The sequence below is a fragment of the Gekko japonicus genome, unplaced genomic scaffold (genome assembly GCF_001447785.1).
Source record: "Gekko japonicus isolate JY-2015 unplaced genomic scaffold, Gekko_japonicus_V1.1 scaffold128, whole genome shotgun sequence".
Taxonomy (NCBI): domain Eukaryota; kingdom Metazoa; phylum Chordata; class Lepidosauria; order Squamata; family Gekkonidae; genus Gekko; species Gekko japonicus.
Window position 1 is genome coordinate 106,598 of NW_015173126.1, and position 25,508 is coordinate 132,105.

Genomic DNA, 25,508 nt, shown 5'->3' on the forward strand with positions numbered 1-25,508 from the left:
CTATGATTCAAAATCGCTTAATCCTTACGTCTTTTAAGTCAGGGAAAGGAAACCATGTGTGACATCTTGAGCTATATGGAGGGAAATCAAGATAAAAATGTAATACATGGAAACTGGTTATGAAATAGAGATTTGAAAAGCTAAAGTCATGTGAGAGTTGTGCAGGATTTACTGAGCTCTCATGGCTTTGGAACAAGCTGATTTCTCCTCTCACCCCACCCCTTTCTTTTAACTGGCTGCTCACATATTTTGTGCATTCTGAAGTGTATTTTGTTCTCTTTGGGGCATTCCCCCCCTTTTGATTAATTTCCAAAGTCATATTCTTCTGCATACCTAAGGAGTCCCAAAAGTATGTGGAGGTCCATACCTTGTCTGTGAGTGGCCTACTTTTGCTTTGTTTCTCAGCTGCACAGGAGGGCAGCTAGTTTGCTCTTTGAAACAGTGAGGAGGATGGTGTGCCGTTAGAAAATGGCAGTCACCAAGTAGTGACTCCTGCTTGCTAAAGTAATGATTTTGAAATATTTGCCTTTAGAAGAGGTGAATATTTTGCTGCCCTGAAATGGTATGTGCTATATATTGTATCAAAGTGCAGATACTTGAGAACTTACGGTGAGGTGTTTGTGGTGTGTGTGTAAATATAAAATATCCAGGTCTAGGAAAACAATTGGAATGTAGATAGAAGCTTTTCTGTATTTGACCATGTGTACACTGTTGAGCACAAAAATTGTTGAAGCTAATAGCAGTGTTCATCTGTTGAACAGTACTGTTCACATAGTGTGTGTGTGTTGTGTGTAATGTATATACACAGGTTAAAACCAGATATAATAATGATTATCGAGTATATTATAAAACTTTTAATTTTGAAGCTATCTACTGCAATAATTGTTTCAACTCTAATGAAAATTGGTTTTGTACAAGATATGTATGCACAGTGCTTATTATAAAAATCAACAGTGGATGGTTTCACAGACTAGGGAAGAGAAAAAACAATTCATATTTTTAATTAATTTAGCTAATATTAATCAATGTACAACATTGCATTAATTAATTCAATTAAAAGCCTTTTGTGTTCTAATTGTATCTTTTTAACATTGCAAGGTCATTTTTAGAAAGCATTGCATGGACTTTAGTACAAAATGCAGTATGAAATATAAGATTACAGCTGTTCACACAATTGGCCTAATCTAATTAAAGCTGATTTCAGAAGTGATCTAACAGAGTCTATCAATACATGGCTACTGTAGCGTCTTGTTCTCTGAAGCTATTGCTTAATTTTTTTAAAAGTACGCAGTTGTTATATTTTTTCCGTTTACAAGGCTGACAACAAAGAGATCAACTATTATTTCAAAGTGCATTGATGAGTTTACATTACTTGCATATGTAATAGATTATTCTCCAGCTCTTAATCGGGGCATTGTTTTTCATGCAACAAAAGACAAAATGAAAACAAGCAACTCTAGAAAAAGCATAGTAGAAGTACTTACATTAGTCCTGCATTTCACAGAACACCATTTTTTCTCTGTTTCTCTCCCCCCCCCCCAGTTTCCATAGCTAGACGTGTACAAGACCCATTAGCTGAGCTAGTGAAAATTGAGCCCAAACACATTGGAGTTGGAATGTACCAGGTAAGGCAATGCAGATCATTTTAATCTATGCATAATCCAACATGATATGAAGCAACACTGAAACTCTGCTTGGTAATTAAGTGTCAACTAGTTATATGTCTGCTTTAAAAGATTTGTGGAATGGTAATAAATATTTATAACTCCTTGTGCAGGTTTTTTCTTTAAAAACTCTCTGGCTTTAACGATTGCGACTGAGACTTAGCAATGGCTGTAGCCAGATTTATTGTCTATTAAAAACATCAGATCAGGCTGGTAACTTGATCTGTAAAGCCTTCTCTCTTTCACATAGCTACAACAATGTGGGTTTTTAAGCTCTCTTGGGAAAATGCTAGGAGATATTGATTCTCCACTGTGAGGCTGTTGTACTGTGCCCTTGTCTTTCTCCAGCTACTATTTGCAAAAGTGTTTATTTCACTAACTTTTAACTGATTAAATGCACAAATATATCTGTTTCCATATACTGGGATTGTCAAGTGATCTTGAAATTGGGGGAAAACATAACTATGTATGAATTCTAGGTTATCTGAAATGGGTGGAATCCTTTGTAATAAACCAGTTGCTAAAAATGTACATTTTAAGCACTTTTACACAATAGGAACGGTTTTCCTGAAAGGAAGCTGTAGCGTAGAAGTGAAATGCTGTACTGAGCAAACATAGTTTGTGGTCTCATTCCAGTCATGTAGATGTACTGCAGAATAATAAGCAAGCATCTCACTTAACTTGGAAGCATATAGAAAAGCCTTTTGGAGATTACTCTTTTTAGCAAAGCAGAGAGATTTTTACTTTCTAAAAAAATAGTTATAGAACTTTGTCATTGAAAATGACCAAAATAAGCTAGCAAAGTTTCTTGTGCTGGATTCATGATTCACATGATCAAGACAGTGAAGAGTCTTTGCATATGTGATATGCTACTGCTACCACTGTCTAGAACATTGACAAGAGTCCCTTGAGAGCATTTTTGATGTTTTAAAAGCTGTAAAGGCCTGTTGGGGAGCTAAGGTGCTGAAAGAATAACTCTGGGGTGGACAAGATGACAAATGTGTCATACTAGTTCTTCTTCAGTGATGTTGTGGAACAGATAATACCTTTAGGTAGCAAAACCCTTTTGTCACAAGTCTTTAAGTGAAAAATATCACCCCAGAAGGTATAAGATGCATGTTCAGTGATGTAAAGAAATTTGGAATCGCCAAAGCATTCAGTGCCACTTTATGAGACAAATCGCATGACTTGTATGTCAAAAGATTTTTTTATCCTTGGGCAACAGAACAAGGCTCAGGAAAGAGGACTAAATTGTTATGACTTTCTTTCTTTAAGCACATGTCGTTGTTTTCAGCCAAAAAGTTGGAGGAAGAGAAAGACTTCTCCATAAGATCATCTGGGAGTGCAAACCAAAATTTTAATATTTATTTATTTTATTAACAAAATGTATACCCCACCTTTCTGCTCTGATTAGGGTGAGATGTGGAGATAATCAGAGATGTGGAGATAATCAGAGATGGTGGACTTCATGTACAGATGAGAACATGAAGCTGCCTTCTATTGAGTCAGATTGTTGGTCTGTTAAAGTTAGTGTAGCCTACCCTGACTGACAGCAGCTGTCCAGAATCTCAGTCAGAGGTCTTTCTCATCACCTAATATCTGATCATTACAACTGGAAATGGCAAGGATTAAACCTGGGACATTCTGCATGTAAAGCAGCTGCTCTATCCCTGACCCCACTTCATGGTTGTAATCCACTGGACCTTAGTCATGGTTATAATCCATTGGAGTATGCACTTTTATCCCACCCTTCCTCCACAAATAACAGGACCACAAATACAGTTTTCAGTCACCTTGCCATTTTGAGCCTGAGTCTCTCATGTCTTTCTTTGATGCTCAAATCACTATACAACACAGTCTCTGGGAGGCCTCTTCTTCTGTTGGAAACCTAGTTCTGACTTGGAGCTATGTCTTAGATTCTGATTTATGACTTAGATCAATTTCTCTGCGGCTTTTGAAGGGAATTCTCCCAGTTTGTGCCACTGTTGTTTCTTACAGTCAATCTGTTTACTATCAAAATTTTACTATAGAAATCCATCCAGCTATTGCCCAGTTTTAAATCTTTTGTTCCTGGCAAAGTAGTTGAGAGAGCAGCAGCTGAACAGGTCTAGGTATTCCTGGATAACACCTCGGTCCTTGATCCCTTCCAATCTGGCTTTCGCCTTGGCAATGGGACAGAGACAGCATTGGTCGCCCTCAAAGATGTCCTCCTTAGACACCAGGATCGAGGTGGGTCAGCACTGCTGTTTTTGCTTGATCTCACAGCAGCATTTGACATGGTTTATTATGACCTAATGACCCACCACCTCGCCAACGTGGGGATTCATAGGACAGCCTTGAAATGGTTTGTCTAATTTCTCCATGGTCAGGAACAGAGGGCGACATTTGGGGAGAGGGTCTCAATGAGACAGCCTTTGGTGTGCGGAGTCCCACAGGGGGCATTCCTCTCCCCAATGTTATTTAATATCTGTATGCACCCCCTCGCCCAGCTGATACGGAGGTTTGGGCTGGGATGCCACCAGTATGCTGATGACACCCAGCTGTATCTGTTGATGGATGGCCGGTTGAATGTGGCCCCAGACAATCTGAAAGAGGAAATCACTGTGAGCAAGAATGCTAAATACAGTTAATAAATTACTTAACAAAATAGATACAATTGTATATATTTTTGTTGTAAGTGTTCTATTTATATGTATTCAAATATATATCAAGTTCATAAACAGTTACTACAAGATAAATGTCACTTCAATTTTCTCAAAGCCATATGCTAGTACAAATGTCATTTATAAAAGTACATTCAAACATCCACATAATAAGAATAGTCCAAATCTTTTGAAGAATAAGAACAATTGACATGGTTTCAAGATAGGTCACTCATTTCAAGAATGAGATCTTCCTCAGGTAAGTACTGAGAATCTAGAGTATACACACAAAAAGGCATAGACTATTTTTCAAATATATACTCAGCCTTGTTTAATACCTTTAAATATCATTAAATACTGCTTATCCAGCTGGCTTACCAAATCCCTTATGGCAACTTCCACAGTTCTATATAATCAGGCATCAATCAGAAAATTTCCAAAAGGCAAACATTGAACCGTTTTTCCAGTGTTGAAAGTGCCTTTTGTAGTAAAGGAATTCTGTAAGAAGACCATAGGCTATTGTAGTCTGAATAACAAATAGCAAAATCATTGCATAAACAAGAAGAGCATTAAAAATACATTCTCCAAATTAACTCACCAATCAGAATATTCAAAATTTTAACAAACGGGCACCAATCGACACATTCTATCTTGACTTAATCTTCAAGAGTTCTACATCATTGGTAAAGTTTCTGTCCTTTTGACATGCTAAAGAAAGTATTTAACTCCAACCCTATGATGCTCTACAGCTGTGTATTACCATTGTATTGCTTGTTCCATCTGGTTTTAAAGGAACATAGTCTCATATCGCAGACAATGAGAGCTCTAGATTCTGGTTGAGACCATATGGAGTATAAGTTCTGAGTCTGTGAATCCAGAAAGCTTCATTACAAAACAGTATTTTGTGAATATTGGATTTGTCATACGGATGAGACTCATACTTGCCCAGGACAAGAAACTTAAAATCATGAGGTTTATGTTTCATTTCCAGGAAATGTACAAGAGGTGCTTCTATAATTTGATTTCTGATACGAGACCTGTGCTCAATGATGTGTGCCCAAACTGAATGTGTAGATGAACCTATATACAAAAGTTGGCAAGAGCATTTCAATAAATATATTACCCGTTTGGTAGCACAACTAGTAAAATATGATAGATCCTTTTCAAAACCAATTTCAGGAATACAAAGTTTTTTGTTCTGGTGGGCATGTGGAACATGCATGTGGTGGGTATGTGGAACAGGATCCACATTTATGATGACCTTGCGCTCTTATCTCTAATTGGAGACATATCTGATCTGATAAGTATATTTCTCAAACTTTTAGTCTTCCGCAAACCTATAAAAGATTTGTTCCCACAACCTGGAATATCACTGACCATGTGCCGGTGTTTTTACGGCATCAGCCAAAGGCACAGGTCATAGGGGTATTTATACATTTTTAATAAGTCCATATCTTGTTTATCTGTTGAGCTCGATTTATAGCACTGTGTATAATCCTTTGGGGATAACCCTGATTTTCAAATTGTTTTGCCAATTTAGTACATTCTTCATTGAAATCATCAGAAAAGTGTGATTTCTATTGTTGTGGCCCCAGACAATCTGGCCAGGGGCCTAGAGCCTGTGGTTGGTTGATTGGTTGAAGCAGAGCTGGCTGAAACTAACTCCATCAAAGATGGAGGCTCTGTGGCTGAGCCAAGGAGACCCCAGGCTGCCAACTTCTAGCCTTTGTCAGTGCGCCATTAACACCAAGGCCACTTGTGAAGAGCTTAGGAGTATTTCTGGATGCCTTCCTTTCAATGGAGGCTTAGATTATATATGTTGCCAGACTGGCATTTTTCCATCTGTGCCAGGTCCAGCAACTGGTTCCCTTCCTGTCTCGCCCCAACTTAGCCACAGTGATCCAAGCAACAGTGACCTCCGGACTAGACTACTATAACTAGCTCTACACAGAGCTACCCTTGAGACTGACCCGGAAACTCCAACTGGTCCAGAATGTGGTGGTATGTGTGCTTACCAGCACTCCATCTAGAGCCCACATACAAACAGTGCTCTGTCAGCTGCACTGGCTCCAAGTTGAATAGGGGATCAGATTTAAGGTTTTGGTTTTAACCTTCAAAGCCCTACATGGTCTAGGACCAACATGTCTTTGGGACCGTCTCTCCATCTCTCCTGGTACCCCCGAGAGCACTGTGCTCTATGAATAATAATCTTTTCGTGGTTCCCGGCCCAAAAAGTATTCATCTAGCCTCAGCTCAGGCCAGAGCCTTCTTGGCTCTGGCCCGGACTGGTAGAATGCCCTTCCAGAATCTGATTCAGTTCCACAGGGCCTGTAAAACAGGAATGTTTCACCAGGCATACGGCTGAGGCAGTTAAGTCATCTAAATTGGCCTTTCCCAGTCCTCTCCCCACCACCCATTCTGTCACTGTACCAGACTGCACTGACACACCGACTATACAACCTCACTTTGGATAATTTTTGTTTTTAGTGCCTAAGTCGCCATCTGGTTTTAATTTTGATTTGTTGCTATGTTAATTTGTTTTTAACAAATAATTTATGATATTGTTTTTAACTTCTTGTTACCCACCCTGAGCCTTGCTGTGCAGGGGAGGGAGGGCTAAAAGTCTAATAAAATAAAAAAATTAAAAATGAGGTAAAATAAGAAAGAATCATCACCATCATTATTTTGATGTGATGCTTTAATGTCTCAAAATCTAGAAGCTTCCTTTTTACAAAAGCCTAAACATTGAGCTTCCCAAGATGCTAAAATCTGTGCCTATAATCAAGTTTTGCCATACGCCTACTATAAAATTGTAGTTAACTACAAGTATCCCAATGGATCACTATTTTAGCTTTTTAAAACTTTTGTGTATTAATGCAATACATTTGGATGCTTTCGGTTCAAATGAGATATTGTGTTCATCACAAAAAAGGCCCCTGTTAGTCTTACAGGGGCTTTCTTTGTGCCATGGCAGCTTCTCAAAATGCATGGAACATTCGAGGCCCGCACTGCTGCTTCTCCCCCTGCCAGAACTGTTGTCCCAGTTTCTGGGACACCAAGTGCTGGTGTGGACAGCAACATAGCAAGGCTCCCTTCTTGTGACCTGAGGCTTCTGACATTACCTTGGTGGCATGGGAAGAAGCTGCCCTGCAGCAGTTCCCATGCCTGAAATGCAAGACCCCTCATAGACACCATTTTTAAGTTGCCTTTGTGCAGTTTATTGACCAGCTGTATTTGTAAACAACTTGAAAATCCCTTCAGTAACACATTCCTCTTTTGTTCCACACTCTGAAATCTTCTCAGCACATTTGGGGAATTAACATCCTTTAAGCATTGGAGAGATAATGTGTATAGTTTTTGAAACCCCAGAAGGGAAGCATACTTCATTCCAGATGTAACTGCAGCTTTTTGTGTCAAATAAAATCTGCGAATAATGCTTTTATATGTAGGCTCCTTAAGGGAAAACAGTTGAACTAATTTATCCCCGCTAGTTTCCATGTATTGCTCCAGGGTCCTGATCAAAGAAGGGTTTCATAAAGTATAATTGGAATACCTAATGTGAAGTTTAAATACAGTGTGGGTAATACCATGCCATCCCCTCTTGCCCTCTTTCTGGCCTTCCGCCTTTCTCTTGGTAGTTAAATGTGCAGTTTTCTGTTTTCAAAATTTTTGTTCTGGGGTATTTTACCATTCCAAAATGAAACTGGATACTGTACAGGCAAGCATGTTGGTATCTTTTTTAAAAAATCAAGATTGACAGAAATGGGCTTGAGACCACTTTCTTAAAATAACCTATTGAAAGTTAGGGGGCTGTTGTTTCTGTAAGGGTTGCTTCCCCCTTAATTGTCAGTGGGAGATTTCCTTTAATATCCTCCTGTGTCCTGCCTCTATTGCTATCATATGAATATAGACTCCATTCAGAGTTTTTGCACCAAATTCTTTAGACATTTAGTGCTATGAATAAACCCATTAAATTGTAGCGAGGTCTTCACAGTTGGATCCCAGTGGGAAGCCAAGAGTTGTTCTCTCCTGACCTGGGATGGAAGTTTTCTTCTCCCATCAGCATTAAGAGTTTTAGGCTTGGGCCAAACTGGTGATAGGCATGAATGCAGGTAGGCAGGCTTTGTAAGACAAAAATCTCAGAACCTATCTCAAGCAACACTGCAGTATTATACTACAAGCAAAGTATAATTTCTCCTCACTATGAAGTAAAGGGAAAGGGGACATTTCCCCTCCCTTGCCATTCCTCATGGGCACTGAACTTGTAATGTTCTCCCAGGATTATGGGAAACTTTTGTAAACTTGAATAGGATTGAGTGTTTTGTTATTATTTACTCTGTCAGTGAGCAACAGATGACTGACATGAGTACATATGGGTGACATACTGGTAAAAATTTCTGTGGAGTACTGACATTTGTGGATGTCTTGTATGTAATGTTTAACAGCACATTTTGACGTTTTTCTTCATACTTATTCTGTGGCATTCAGGGGTCCACACATTTTGGTTTGCTTTTCTATCCAGCCATATCTTGTAACTACTACCTTTCCTTCTTCTGACTGGTTTCTCTCCCGCACATTACCCCTTTTATACAGGAGGCAGCAGCGGTACCTTGTCTCCTGCAAAAATCCAGTAGGAAGCAGATATTTGTGCTAGTCATATTTCGACAGAGGTAGGATGTTAATTAGGTCTTCTAAGTCAGGGGGTCTCTGCTACTATGGGTTTGTATCATCCCTGTGGATATGTGACTGCAAGTCTCAAAGTAAACAGCAGAGCACGGTGATCTCAATGTAAATTGTGCTTGTCAGAAGAATCCATCCATCCATCCACCCACCCTCCCTTCATCCCTCTGAAGAAGTGTACGAAAGCTTATACCTGTAATAAAATGTTGCTGGTCTTAAAGGAGTTTTAATTCTGGGCGATCTCCAGCTGCCACCACCTAGAGGTTGGCAACCCTACCTTAGCTAGATACATTGAGCATTAATTAGGAATATTACGATACTCTGCAGGTGGAGAAAAAGAGCTTAAGGCAGTGATCACCAGAGTACATTTGGAAGTCCCGCAAAAATTACTGAATGGGAGGCCCATTTCCCCCCTCTCCATCTCTCTCCTCTTACTGTATGGGAGTTGCTTTCACAGTATTGATCCCAGCTGGCTGTGAGTGGGAGAAACAAATGTGTAATCTGCCATGCCCAAATCTTTGCAATATTCACACACATACCACAACCACAGCCCAGAGGGAAGTTGCTTCCCCACAATAGTGGGTTTGTGGGAGTGATTTATTTATTCAGAAAATTTATATACCGCCTCCTCAGAGACCTGCTTGAGGCAGTGATGATGGGGCTTAGGATTGTTCTTCAGCCTTTCCTGGAGTTTGCTGCTTTTAACTGCAATTGGGAGATTGCCTATGATAATGTTCTTGCCTATTTTATGTTCCTGTTATATATTGTATTTATTTAATACTTGGTTTACTCTTCTAATGTAATATCTCCAGGTTTAATACCTGGTTAAATTTAAGTGCACCAATGCCATCTTTAAAAAAAATGAACTTCAGTGTGATTGTGCAGATGTAAGCACACATAGAAATAGCTGCTACATAAAGTGAAAAATGATAGAAAGTAGATTCTTACATTCCAGGCACCTTATAGAAAAAGCAACAATGAAACTTAGTTTGGCTGTGGTCACACAACAGGCTTGGCGCAGTCTGGTCACGCCTCTATTTTATCTGGTGTTGTTCGTTCTGGAGAGGTTTGTCCAAACATGCCACCCTTAACTCGCCTCACCACATGCTCATTGCATGGTTGACCATTCAGATTATTGCTGCGTGGTAACCATGGAGTGGGCGGTTGGGCAGCATCCTTTTTAAAAATTGTCTTTCATACATGCATGGAAGTGTTCATTTGAAGCACTACTCCATTTTGACAGCTGGCTTCTCTCAGCCTCCTTTGCCTCTCTTCCTTGGAATACATGGGGTGGGGAAAGTGTAAGCATCGTGCAGATTTACATGAGAGTAGCTCCATTTACTTCAGTACATTTAATCATGTCAATCATGGAATGCTCTCAAACAGCAATTCTGAAGCAGAATTTTTTTTAATTTTTCCAGCTTTACCCAAGCCTCCCTGAATTAGGGATGCCAGCCTCCCCAGGCTTCCTGCCTATATGGGAGCCTAACTGGGGACTATTTCCATAGTTTTCCAACCCCAAAAATCAGGAGAGAGGGGTTTGGGGAGGATTTGTCATTCACAAACAACTCCCCCGGGGGCTCCCGATCCTGACAGAATGTTTGGATGCAGAATCATACAGCTCAATATAGAAATGTGAAGATCTGCTTATGTGCACATCGCTAACTGAATTTTTAAAAATGGTGCACAGGTGGAAGTGTGTGATCTGACTTCCCAAATGGCTTGACAGTGCAATGGATTGATCAGACATCAGGAAATGCAGAGTTAAACCGCTGACATCCGCAAAGACCAGACTTTCCCTGGTGTCAAATAACTCCGACTCGAAGGTGGGTGAGAACAGGGTGCAGATGACTGGGAAATGGGAGACAGATGTTGCTGTCTGAACCTGCATTTCAAATTCATAGGGCAACAGCAACAACATCGAATCAAACAAACATTTCTGATCACAGCCTCTGTTTCAATGGGTAGCAAAAGAAAAGACAGGACAACTAAGATTTTTTTAAATGTAGAAGGAACACACCAAGAGAGATATTTTTTCTTAAAGAAAATCTGAAAATTTGGAAATCCCAACATTAGAGATGAAGTTTTCCAAAATTGGGGAAATCTTGTAAGCACATGTGAACAATTTTTTACTTAAATTTACATCTAGGGCAGTTTCAAATTCATTGAATATGTATGTGTGAGGATACTTTCACAGGCATAAGGATTCATCTACACACCACCAGAGAAACTGTTGCTTTTTAATTAATTAATTTAGAATATTTTTATGTTGCCTTTCTAGTAAACCTGCCTGAGGCAGCCTACGAAATAAAACATAATAAAAACATCAAACATTAAAAGTTATTATTTAAAATCCAGAGCTTAAAAAAAACCCAACCTCACCATAAAAACAGTTGATAGTTTTACCACAGTTGTAGATCTTGATCCCAAATACTAAAAAACTTGCACCTGAAAGACAAAAACAAGATATATTGGCAGTCTGTTTCCACTCATACACTTACACAAGGATATAAGATATTTGGCATTCAAAATCTTTTACAACTTATTTCTGTTTCTATTTGAATATAAAGCAGATACATAGTTTGCTGTGTTTACGTTAGAAGTCGGGAACAGTGTGTGCCAACTGACTAATAGTGTTTTTTTGTTAACTGTGTTTTTCTGCTTAGTGCTTGGAACTTTTGTTTTATGTATTAGAGACAAATAGCATTACAGAGTATTTAAGGTACAGTAGAAGGCTGTAGTCTTGAGATACTTGCCTGCAAAAAGTGATTTTGAGGGATGATGTGCAGCTGAGTGGTGTTTAAATCTCTAAGGTGTGATTATGTCATAACAACTATAACTTCTGGACTTGCTTTATTACTTTTATTAAAACAAATATGTATGAGGGTGCTTTGTATTTTTGTGATGAGGGAAATGAGGTGGTTAATTTATGAGGTGAACAGCAAGCAGTGTGCCATTTGCTTAGATATTCTTAAACCACACAGTTTGCAGGGAAATGATCATTCAGTGGTCTGATTTGTGGAATTTTCCTGTCAACGTTAAAATGTGCAGTTTGTCTACAAAATGGGTGTTTTACATTTTTGCCCCCTAAGGGTACTTGTACTAGGGTGATAGAAGCACATCAACTTATGCCTTATAATATAGGTGTGTGTGCCATGGCATTGTATGATAATGGTTTTACAAGACTTTTTTGTGTGCAACAGTATTTTAAATGACTTCCATGCAGTCTTTTTGCTACAGGTTGGGCTCCAAATAGCAGCAGATTATTTCCGAACTTGCAGACAATTTCATTGCCCATTCTTTTTCCTTTTTGCTGTTTCCCCATGCTTTCTTCATGTTTTCTCAAACTACCATTGCTGTGATATTTCCTCCTGGTGCATAGCTGAAGCATATTTGCAATCCAGAAGGTAAGCTGCACTTTAAAATATGCCATGCACATTTCAGCATCACCATTGTGTGTGGCAGTAAGGTCACTGAAACTTTTTAAAAAAAAGAAAAGAAAAAAAGAATGAACATAAAATTTGAAAGGAATTTTCAAAAGGAATTTTCAAAATGTATCACTCCATTTACTTAGTAATGATTTGTTGTAAACGTAATAAGAAGAGCCCTGCTGGATCAGACCAATGGTCCATCTAGTCCAGTATCCTGTCTCACACGGTAGCCAACCAGTTCATCTGGAGGGCCAACTACAGGGCATAGAGGCTGAGGCCTTCCCCTAATCTTGCCTCCTAGCTCTGGGATTCAGAGGTTTAGTGCCTCTGAATGTGGAGGTTCCCCTCCGTTACCATGGCTAGTAGCCATTGATAGACATCCTCCATGAATCTATCTAATCCCCTCTTAAAGCTATTTATTCCTGTGGCCATCACTACATCCTCTGGCAGCAAATTCCACATTTTAATCACTCTGTATGTAAAGTAGTATTTCCTTTTGTCCATCCTGAACCTACTGCCCATCAGTTTCATTGGATGTCCTTGAATTCTAGTACTTTGAAAGAAGGAGAAAGTTTTCTCTTTGTCAGCTCTCTCCACATCATGTAACATTTTATAAACCTCTATCATGTCCCCCCTTAGTCATCTCTTTTCTAAACAGAAAAGTCTCAGACTCTTCAGCCTTTCCTCAAAGGGAAAGTGCTCCAACCCCATAATAATCTTGGTTGCCCTCCTCTGTATATTTTCCAGCTCTGCAGTGTCCTTTTTGAGATATGGTGCACAGTATTCAAAATAAGGCCTCACCATAGATCTATACAGGGGCATTACAATGTCGGCTGTTTTATTCTCAGTCCCTTTCCTAATAATCCCTAACATGAAGTTTACCTTTTTCACCACTACAGCACACTGGGTTGACACTTTCTTTGAGCTATCCAGTATGACTCCAAATATTTTCCCCTCTCAGTCTCAGCAAGTTCAGACCCCATTAGCCTGTACTTGAAGCTGGAATTTTTTGTCCCAGTGTGCATCATCTTACATTTACCAACATTGAACTTCATTTGCCACATTGTCACCCACTCACCTAGTTTGTGCAAGCACAGACAGCTCCAAGAGGGAATTAGATAAACATATAGAGCAGAGGTCCATAAGTGGCTATTAGCCACAAGATATAGATGGAAGACTGTCTGGGGCAGTGATGTTCTGTATTCTTGGTGCTTGGGGAGCAACAGTGGGAGAGGTTTCTAGAGTTCTGGCCCTGCTGGTGGACCTCCTGATGGCACCTGGGTTTTGGCCACTGTGTGACAGAGTGTTGGACTGGATGGGCCACTGGCCTGATCCAACATGGCTCCTTTTATGTTCTTAGGGGTCCTCTTGGAGCTCTTCATAGTCAGCATTAAGAACATAAGAATGTAAGAGAAGCCAATGTTGGATCAGACCAATGGCCCATCCAGTCCAAATTATGGTTGTCTGCTTTCCCATCATTAAATTGCATTATTAAATTTGAAATAGCATAGCATCAGGTATCTGACAGGAAACCTAGACTAAGATAAAAGAGGATATGGAATGAAGGAATAGCCATTGCAGTATACATAGGAACAACAACAAAAAAGAGAGCCACTGTTAAAAATTAATAGGGAATTGTTTATAATGTTCTATAGGAGTTTAATTTCTTTTTATGTAAAATGCTTGCTAAAAATGGTAGGCAAATATTGATTAAAATAAATACACAGTACAGACATCAGGGATATTTTTTCAGAAGTAATGTTGGCAACAAGTGAGCATTAAACAATGGAAATTTCTCTTAGTGAAAGGTTTGCCAAATTTTCTCAAAGAGAGAGGTCAATATAGGCTTGGTATGTTGGCTTGGTATGGTTATTGCCAGGAGTGGAACTGGGTAAAATTCTAATTAATGACACTTTTTCACCACCCATTGGGTGGGGGGAGAACTATTTGCTCCAGATTATGATGTTAAAATTATGGATTTTAAACACAATTTCATTAATATGCAGCAGGAGGTTGTAGAACACACCGTTAAGTTTTTGCTTGCATGTTCAAATTGAGATTGCCTATGGCAAATTTAGCAAGTTCATAGAAAGAAAAAGTTAATCAAATATATTAATAGTTAATTAAATATATTCCTTAACTGCTCGATTCAGGTTTATGTAATATTTGAATTGGCTTTTTTCCCTAATACAATGTTGTTTATTAAGTTTGTATGACACCTTTATTCCAAGAAGCTGAGAGTGAAATTCGTGCTTCACAATAACTCTGTTATAAATTCAGTAATGACTTGCCCCGACCCAGACATCTTTGAGTACTGAACCTACCTGGAATAAGATATTTTAGGGCTGATAGTATATGAAACAAAACAGCTTGAGTCTTAGGCTTTATTTATGTCTTTAATTTATATGGCAAAGTGAACAGAAAAAGAAATACCAAATATTACTTAGAGAGTAAGAGGCCTGAAGTTTAAGCTTAAGAGAGTTCTATAGCACCTTAAAGACTGATTTATTGTAACATAGGTTTTCGTGGGCTCAGCATACCTGCAGCGTTTTCAGCCTAGGAAGCAAAAAACAAAACTTGTGGAGCTTGGTTCATATAGAAGGTTTTCTAGATGGTATTAACAGAGGACGGTGTTTTTCACATATAATGTTAGAATTGGGTATAGTTCATACAATGAGATAGAAAGGCAGAAAGTTCAACCATGTTACTAGAGTTGAGATCTTCTCTAAGAATTAAGGCTCTGATTTTATTTTGATGGGAAGTAGAGTATTTTATTTTGAAAAAAGGACAGTTTACAGATCAAAACTTTAAAAAATACTGTATGTGTTCAGTCACACTTTATGGAGTCATAGTGTTTTGAAATAACTTATATTCTTACTATACCAACTTTTATCTTCCTATTCCATCTTTTGTGTCAAAATAGTTTTCTGTGTTGGGGGATTTTTGAAAAGATTTTTGGGATGCTATGGTAAGGGTTTTGTTTTGTTTTTTAATAGACATAGGAGTTTTGTCTCTCTTCATTTGCAAGCTTCTCACAAGGTTTTAATTGAATGGCTTAATTCTCTTTAAAATACAGTATTCAAATCTTTGCGTGTTTGTACTGAATAAGTTTACTTATGCCTACATGCAGTGCAATAAATACTTATACACAGAAAAAACTGCATAGTGTTTTTTATCATACCTAGGAACTTTGTTCATGCCAGACTAACAGTTCAGATGATCCAAGAGCACAGAATCCAGAAAGCTTTTCAAAGGCACCTAAAAGGCTTCTATGAGCCTAGTGGAGATTTTTGCTTTATTTTGTTGGACAGCTGATACACATGTCATAACTTAAGCCAGAGTTTTTCGGAAATGCCCTCAACTTTGAAAGCCTTGAGGAAAACAAGTCTGAACCCCATAGGACACACAGAACTATCTGGACTCTTCTTTGCATCTTGGCTAGGGTTCTCTTAAAGGTTTTTGATAGTTTTTCATTGCTGCATTATTTTTCAGTGAAAATTACTATGCTGACAATTTCTAATCATAATGATTCCTTCCTTCCTTCCTTCCTTCCTTCCTTCCTTCCTTCCTTCCTTCCTTCCTTCCTTCCTTCCTTCCTTCCTTCCTTCCTTCCTTCCTTCCTTCCTGCTTCACTCTGTTTCATCAAGAAATGCATTTTACTAAATATCCAGTGATGTTTGTAGAACAAATTTATTCATCATGCAGTAAATATTGCTAAAATTCATACTCTTTTTTTGTATTCTGCTACCATGTTTATACAATGGACATTTTTTTGGTCTTGTGATAAAATGTCTTACTTTTGAGATTTTTATCTGGCTAATATAACTTTTTCACAACTAGCTTGTATCTCTAACAGCACACAGTCAAAGAAATGAATATCTTGTTTAATTGCTTAGGTTTATTATCTCTGACCCTTATTTTTGGATCACCAACATAAATATACACTTTTTTCTATGTCAGTCATTGTCTAAAATTTCATCTTTGTTCTGCTTTGCATTACATACCAGGAATTATATGAAATTAAATTAATCACTACTCTAAACAGAAATTAAATGTGCCCTAATCCAGAGTTACGTTGTTTGCTTTTACAACTGTAAGTCATAAGTAATTAATTTTCCTTGGAAAATTAATTCACTTACCATTCCCAGTAGCATCATATGTTGACACAGAGTTATAGATAGTTTAATGTTTTTCTTCAGCAAGTTGGCTTCAACTTTGGGAGACCTTAAATCAAAACAAATTGAAATTTGCTCAACTGCATATATTCAAGGTTATTTAAGATGAATGTTGTCTTTATTACTGTCATCCAGATGATGACTCTAAAACTACAGGCAGGCTTACAGAATCCCCTGCCTGGGGGACAGTTGCCAATCTAATTTTTTTAAAACATTTCCTTAGTTTTCAAGTTCAACTGAGGTTGACCACTACAAGTCTAAATAGGGGACTCGTTCAAACCCAAGCATGAGAATATTTCGGACATGTTTGGCCTGACTTCTGGGGCATAGTGTTAAGCCAGAAGATGTGTGAGAATTTTTAGTTGTGATTTGGCATAACTGGATTTATTTTTGTTGAAGGAATTTTGTGTTCTTTTAATTGTTTATCTGTTCTGAGTCTTCGGAATGGAATGACCATAAATATAAATTGATTGGACAATTATTTTCAGAAAAGAGCTCATAGATATTCTGAATAAATTCTTTCAGTTATCCTAGGGCATGCACATCAGTCACATCTCTAGAATAACAACTAGATCCACGTATTGTCTAGTGCACACTGTCTTCTTTGGTCTAAGTTATTGTCTAATGTTTTATTGTAAACCGCTCAGGGACCACACAGGAGAGGATGCAGCATAAAAATGAAATGAGTAAATAAAGTTTAATCCAACATTTAGTCCAGAACTTATAGATACAATTCAGAGCCTTGTTTATGCACAAGTTAAATAAACAGGAATAAGGAGGAATCACTGGCAAAAAACAAGAATAACTCCTCAGAAACAAAAAATACCAGTCATTAATGCATGAAACTACAGTGTAATAGAAATAAAGGATTATAACAATCACATATAAATGAACATGTATATTCTACAGCTTTACAAAGTTTCCACAAGAAATTACAAATGTATTTAACACAATATGAACTACAAATTCTATCTATAAAGCTGATAAAGACAATGTAGCTATATTGAATACTGTCTAATGATCATGAGTTTTAAAGAAAACACAATGAATGTGATACATAAGCCTCCTCATTCTATTATTCTCTTCTCTAAAACTTAAGGCACAATTATTATTATTTATCGGATTTATTAATCGCCACATCTGGCTCGCGCCAGGTTCTGGGCAATGAAGGCATCAGAAATGCCACTGCAGTTGTTTATCTCTTCACTCAATGGCAATACGGCATTACATTCTTCTGCTAACAACAGCGTTGCAGCCGATTATATGAGCCATTTCGGGACAAAACCTTTGTCAAGAAGTATAGATATCTTCTTCCAAAAATAGTGAAATTCAAAAGTACAATGACCCAGGCGCAATGGCCATAATAGGAATAGAGATGGAGCCCAATAGCCTGAAGAAATCTGAATCACGGTGGAACACAATGTAAATGTGTGGGTGCTCTGTGATAGGGAAGGACCTGATCTGTGATGCATTATTAGTTTCAAAGCCATGATACAGAGATGCATCTGAACTGATTCTTCAATTAAAAGCTGTATAGCTCATTATTTCTTAGGGAGGAATTATTTACATAGGCTGGGATCCAAAGAACTAGTTTGTTTGAGAAGCTTGGACATGCCCACTATGATTTTTTTCCTTCAGGTACAGTCCATGCCGTTGCACAAACTACCTTTCCGTTCAGCAGTGGTTTTCAATACAGCATGGCAGGCTTCTGTTTATAAAACACAAATCCAAAGCTCTCTTCGATTACGAATAACTGTTCTTCTCATTTATTCTCACAATGATCCTGTTAGAATAGTTTAGGATGAGGAAGAAGAGTCGATTTTTATACTCCACCTTTCACCTTTCACTCCACCTTTCACTACTCAAATTGGCTTACACGAGGAAGAAGAGTGGATTTTTATACTCCACCTTTCACCTTTCACTCCACCTTTCACTACTCAAATTGGCTTACAATCGCCTTCCCTTCCTCTCCCCACAACAGACACCTTGTAAGGTAGGTGAGGCTGAGAGGGCTGCCACTCATAGAATCTGCCACTCCTAAACACTATTCCACACTGGCCCTCACTTTGGTAACTTCATGACTCCAAGGGGATTTGAATCTGGCTGTATATGTTCAAACCACAACTCTCTGTATCACAGCAGGAAGGTGGGGGTCTAAATATTCTAAGCATGACTACTGCTAAAAAGGTGGTCTAATAGCCCTTACTTTCTATGTGGCAATATCTCTCCAGAGACTCTGACAGACTTCTTCCCTGTCTCTTACTGCTGGAGTTCTTTTAACATTATGTAGGGCGTTTAGTGGGGGTCCCATTGCATTCAGCATGGAGGAAAGTCGATAAGAGAAAGCTGCTGACTTTCTCTGGCAGCCCCTGAACAGGTTCGATTGTCTCTCTTTCTCTATCTGGGTAGCTGCTGGCTGCCTAGATGAGTTGGGGGCAGGCATGAGGCATGTGGCTGGCTGTGCTGCACATAAAGGTAGGAGGCTACCCTCACATTTATTCAGTCTCTTAGTACAAAAAGCTTGCCTCAAGCTTCTTAACCCTTCTTGGGATTTGGCTGGATAAAGAACAATTCTGGAATGCACTTGGCAGGGGGGAAGAGGTAATGCTTACATGAAGAAAAAATCCTGAAATCTTAGCAGTCTCTGAGCCTACTTGCCCTTGCTTTTCTCCTCGACCTGCTGTTTGTCGGACCAGTACTGAGTAGCCTGGCCTTATTCACTGAAATGGGTAAGTAGGGAGTCTTTTGTAGTGACTGGAAAAATGAGGCTCACTGGAAAGATTAGCTCCTGGGTTCACTTGGCCTGGGCGAAGCCAACCAGCCATGGTCTCACAGTGGGAATTGCACTTGCTATAGTCTTAGAGCAGGCAGTGGTTCATGCAGGCTTTGGGACGGCTGCTGTTTTCTTCTCCCATCAGAGAATTTTCAGTCTGACCAGTTGTTGAGCCGGGGTGGAGGGAGCAGTGTCTGGCTAAGAGGCCGGTTTGGGAGGCAAATGCTGTAGCACTACCACACTCACAGGAGTTGGGGATTTCAGGTGCATGATCAGAAATCATATACATAAATATATAACTTAACTTTTGTCATCAGCCCCCCCCCCCCCGGGGCATCTCAGTCTAATGTATTTCAGGGCTGACATGAATCCCGAAAAGGATAAATAGGGCAAATATGCAAGGGGAACAGCATTCAAGGCCCTATATTTCCAAGGGCTATCCTCCCAGCCAAGGGACATGGAGGAGAGCCCATTCATTCCCAGCATCTCCAGCTTAAGGCTTTCAGTAGCATGCATTGTGAGGGGCAGACCTTATCTCACTGTGGAAGTAGCAATTTGCAGCATGTGAAAAGGAAGGACAATGCTACCTCCTTTTTCTTTTTTCACCTTACCCCATAATATTCCTTTAGATACTTGGAGTGCTTCCACCTTCCTACCTTTCAATAAACCAGTGCATAGATAACCTTGCCAATTTTTTTTTGCTTTTCTGTTTGGGGGGAATCTTCAGGTCATTTTCTGCAAAGACAACAGGGCAATCAGTGCCTTTCAGGTGAGTACAATGCCTCAAAACAACCAGACAAATGGTAGCAACTCCAACCCCTCCCCTGTAAAGCCTGGACATGCAATTTGACCTATTACTATGAAGCCAGTGCCTACAAGAAGACTTATTACTATCTAGCCTGTTCCTACCACAAGACACTTGGCCTAATTCACCCATGGTCAGCCAAGACCGATACTGGATATGCTACAGGAATCAAGCATTTCACTGACTATCTATTTATTCATTCCTGAGACAGAGGCTGGTACATCTGACCTCACTCATTATCAGTTATGGGTAAAAACCTGATCAGTTTCATGTCTGAAAGATTTATGACAAGATTTGTACCAAGCCCCCGTCTGCCCCCAACTTCCCTCCTTTTTCCTCCCCCTTCTGTAATTTTCCCTATTAAAATATGGTTTTGTCTTCATATCATCTGAACAAGTGAGCTCTGACTCACAAAATCTCATGCTAGAATAAATTATGTTGGTTTCTAAGGATGTCTGTTCAATAACCTACAGTCAACATGGGACATGGAGGATATGATGGCTGCCAAATTAGCAATGGAAAGGCTGGCCAGAAGGATACTCACCTCTCTGCCTACAACCATAATACTTGTCCACTGTACTGCCAGTATCCCTGTCTTGTCCCATGTAGCAGTTCTTTCCTACAATCAGGGAACTGACCAGTGTCTTCTCCGTAGAAAGCATATGCTCTACCTGCTTGCCAGGGTTCTACATTTGCTTTAAATACTGTAATAATTTGAATATTGTAAATGATAAGCAAACCTACAAACAAAAACATTTCTTACTCTTTGGAATAACTATTCTTAGTTGTAAATTATAAAACTGATTATAATACTAAAAATAAAATACTAGAATCTGTTAATATAAACTATAGAGCCAAACATATCCACCAGATAAACAACATAGAAAACCAAGAGCAATAAAATTCGATTTGAGGTAGCTCAGACTGCCCACAATAATTTTTTTAACTAAAAAAACTCTCTGAAATAAAAACACTTTAATAAGGCTGGAAGACCCTCTCATGGGAGAGTGAGTTTCACATGAGGACATCACAGCACTGCTTTTTTAAAAAAATTATAATTTGTCGTTACATCTACAGATTAGACTCAGCAATGTCTCTGAAGAAGTGTGCTTGCACGTGGAAGTTTATACCTTGAATTAAACTTTGTTGGTCTTAAAGGTGCCACTGCACTCAAACTTTGTTCTGGTGCTTCAGGTCAATACGGCTACCCTCCTGAATCTACAGCTATTATTATCATTATTATATTCCTAGTATTTTACAGAGTACAAGAGTCTGCTCTGTGGGCTTACTGTTTAAAATATATGTTGTATACAGCTTAGATCCTTGGCAGCACAATCTGAGTTCTGCTCATGTTGTATACATTTACTGCCTTTTCCCTCCTCCATCTTCTTAAGTCCCCCCCCCCCAAGCTGCTACTCAGTCATGTCATTAGGCTAAATTGCAAGGAATGTGGTGCAAGATACTGCGACTGGAGGGGGAGACTCAGCAGAATTTGGGACCCAGACCCTATATGAGAAAAATATATATTTTGCTTTGTAAGAAGCTCTGTGGCTCCTAACCTATGGTAATATTAATTGGGGGGGACTTTTTATGTTATTAACCAAAACATTTTTTAACAATAAGGCTGTCCTTGCATACCCTTTTGTCACCAAAAAAAAAAATACACACACACATAAATATAATTTTAGAAAACAAACTAATAGTATAGAGGGGATACAAAAATGAGAAGAGGGATTATATAACATAATTGTATATATCAAGGATAATTATATATTGCAGAGTGTATAAACAGAAAATATTTCTCCGCAACTGTTGCAATGCAGTCGTTTTATAAAGTGTTTCTAAAGACTCTGAAATATGACTGCGAAGCTGGACTGTGAAACAGGTCAGTTAAGGACATGGGCTGAATGGTAGCCATGAGACACTGCCATTCTACTGGACTGAAGGTATGTGCCCAGCCAAGGGGATCCTTGTACTGAAGCAGCATGCCATGCCAGATGTGGACCCATGGACTACCAGATGACTCTCGCCCTGCACCTCTGCAGCCATATGCCACCCTGACCCCTCAACACACAGAACCAGCAGCAAGTCACTAAGATAAACTATGCTCTGCAAAGAGAACCAGGATATTTCTGCACAGCTCTCTTCTCCATCACGCAGGCATTCCCCCCACCTTTGCGAATTAACATCACCCAATGAAGCACGTACTCCTCTTCAGCCTAAACAAAAGAATCTACTCCATGATGGGATTGATGGGCGGTCACATCCTCCAGCCACCCATTAAGATAACACAGCTGCTAAACACCCAGTTGTTAAGACCAACTACTGGCAATGGGGCTGGAACAGTACTCTTCTTTTCTCTCCTTTGTCTCCACCCTTCCCCCTGAGATGTATCACTATTAAGTAAAGTAAAGGTTCCCTTGCTCGAAAGCCAGTCGAATCCGACTCTAGGGTTGCGGTGCTCATCTCCGTTTCAAAGCCGAAGAGCCAGCGCTGTCCGAAGACGTTTCCGTGGTCATGTGGCCGGCATGACTAAACACCAAGGCGCACGGAACTCTGTTACCTTCCCACTGAAGTGGTACCTATTTATCTACTTGCAATTTCTTGCTTTCGAACTGCTAGGTTGGCAGGAGCTGGAACTAGAGACGGGAGCTCACCCCGTCATGCGGCACCCGGGTCTCGAACTGCTGAACTACCGACCTTCCACAGCCTGCAGTTCAGCGTCTTAACCACTTGAGCCACCGCAGCTCCACGTGTCACTATTAGTCTAACCATTATTTCAGTTGCCCAATGATTAATCCCTTTTCCTGACCCATCAACAGTTTATGTTTCTTAATGTTCCTGGGGACTATGTGACCAACAAGGCATCAGCCTCAGGTCACTTTTTCAGGTATAAAAAGAGAGCATCCAGCCATTGCTCTCTCTCTCTCGCTTCTACCTTCCTAACGCCACCCTAATTTGCTGGTTCCATTCTTAGTGCTGTTTGGAACCTCCCATGTGTGTTGCTGGCCAACTCACAACCCCTTCCCATAGTTTTTATCCATTTTTCACTGCAGAGTCGACTCCTCTTGTCAGACAGGTAAAGTATCACCCAACCAGTGATATTTCCTGCTAATGCAACCATCTCCGTACCTTTCTATCTGAATTCCTAGATCTGTATTGCTTGTGTGTATGCTTGATTTTATATCGTATCATACTGTATGTGTGAGAATCCTTAGTAAAGAAATCATTGCTTTAGTACATCTAGCCTCAGTGTCTATTCCTGGGCTCTGGAAAAAGTGGGCTCCCATATACATAGGTTATTGGTCCCATATTTAATGCCTATTGCTATTTAATATTCATAATTTCCCACTTTTATTAAGAAATAAGGCAATTTGGCTAACACAACATCCCCTTTATTATTTTTAAGAAATTATCTATAAATTACAATGCACCTTATTTCTGTTGAGATACTTTTATATTCAACATTTTAAATTTCAGTCTTCACAACTGATCTATTTTGCAACTACATTATTAGTTTCATCATTATTACATTATCAATATTACATATTTTGTCACTCCTACATACTTGCTATAACTTTTGATATATCAAAGTACAAAGGAAAGTCTATTATATATCTCATAATAAGAAAATATAAGATGTTTCTCCTTAAAATCCACTTCCTTATACATTTATATTCAAATTTGTTCTTATTCTGCTTCTGCATTGCAATACATTTGTGTACAATTTTTAAACTGTTTCTCATTCTAAATTTGTTTCCGGCTTGCATAATACACATTTCTTTAGATTTCCGGGAGAATGGCTTTTTGGGCAACTCCCTATTTATTCAAATGTTAAACTCAATAACATTATGGTCACTGTTCCCAAGTGGTGCAATCACTTTTGCATTTCTCACCAGGTCTCGGGCATTACTTAGGACCAAAATGCAGGATCGCCTCTCCCCTGGTACGTTCTGTGACCATCTGCTCCATAGCACAGTCAGAGAGAGTGTCTAGAAACTCAATCTCTTTTTCTCGACTCGAACACATATTGACCCAATCAATGTATGGGTTGTTAAAATCACCTATTACGACACAGTTATTTCATCTAGCCGCTATCTTTAATTCATTCATCATTTTATAATCCTCCTCTATCTTTTGATCTGGTGGGCGATAACAAATTCCCAGTGTTAAGCTTCCTTTTGGGCCCACTATTTCCACCCGTAGCATTTCGAGAAGCAAATACAATTCACTTACCCTCTCAGTCTTACTGGACTGTATACCCCCTCTGACATACAGAGCCACCCCACCTCCATCCCTTCCCTCCCTATCTTTCTGATATAATTTATAACCAGGAATCACCGTATCCCACTGATTTTCCTCATCCCACCAAGTTTCTGAAATACTCACAGTGTCTATTTTTCCCTCCAACACCAAGCATTCCAATTCCCCAATTTTACCTCAGACACTTCTAGCATTTGTGTATAAACACCTATAGTTTTCCATGCATGTTAAGCCTATAATCTTCCTCTTGCTGCCTCGAAACTTTGCCAGGCAGTCCATCATCTCAGTGGACAATTCTAATCCTTTTCCTTGTAGAGAAGTTACAGCTACCTCTTCATCTCTTTGAGATGAGCTATCCCGAACCAGAGACTTTTCATCTCCTGTCGGCTTTCCCCCAATATTCAGTTTAAAAACTGCTCTGCCACTTTTTTGATTTTAAGTGCCAGCAGCCTGGTTCCTTCTCAGGACAAGTGGAGACCGTCGCTTTTGTACAGCTCCCTCTTCTTCCAAAAAGCATCCCATTTCCTAACAAACTTGAACCCTTTCCCCCTACACCATCGTCACATCTACACACTGAGACTCCTGATCTGTGCCTGTCTCTCCGGCCCTGAGCGTGGAACAGGTAGCACTTCCGAGAAGTCTACCTTGGAGGTCCTGGCCTTTTCCTCCAGGATCTCATGACTGCATTTCCCCACATCGTTGGTGCCAACATGTACCACGAACACTGGGTCCTTCCCAGCGCTATCTACCAGCCTATTTAGAACACATGTAATGTCCGTTACCTTCACACCAGGCAGGCAAGTCACCATACGGTCAGTATGTGGGTTTGCCACCCAGCTGTCTACATGCGTAAGGATTGAATCACCAGCTACCAAGAGCCCCCTCCCTCACTGCCAAGGGATGGTTTCTTTGTGCGAAAGGATACCCGTTCAACAGCTGAAGAAGCGGTCCCTTCTGAGGGCACATTCCCCTTATCCGCAGCACAGTGCCCTGTTTCCCCTCGACTTTCATGCTCCCTGACAGGAGCGGGGCTGCCATATTCAGAGTGGGACATATCTAACAAGTCCCCGAGATC

The 25,508-nt window shown here is 39.5% G+C and overlaps 1 protein-coding gene across 1 annotated transcript in view; it reads left to right on the forward strand.

The window, feature by feature from the left end:
- Positions 1 to 25,508, forward strand: part of SRBD1 (S1 RNA binding domain 1) — a 212,845-nt gene that overhangs the window by 101,574 nt on the left and 85,763 nt on the right. Inside the window, exon 6 of the mRNA XM_015421999.1 lies at positions 1,543 to 1,625. Within this exon, the coding sequence (XP_015277485.1) occupies positions 1,543 to 1,625 (83 nt within the window). The remainder of the gene's footprint in view (positions 1 to 1,542; positions 1,626 to 25,508) is intronic.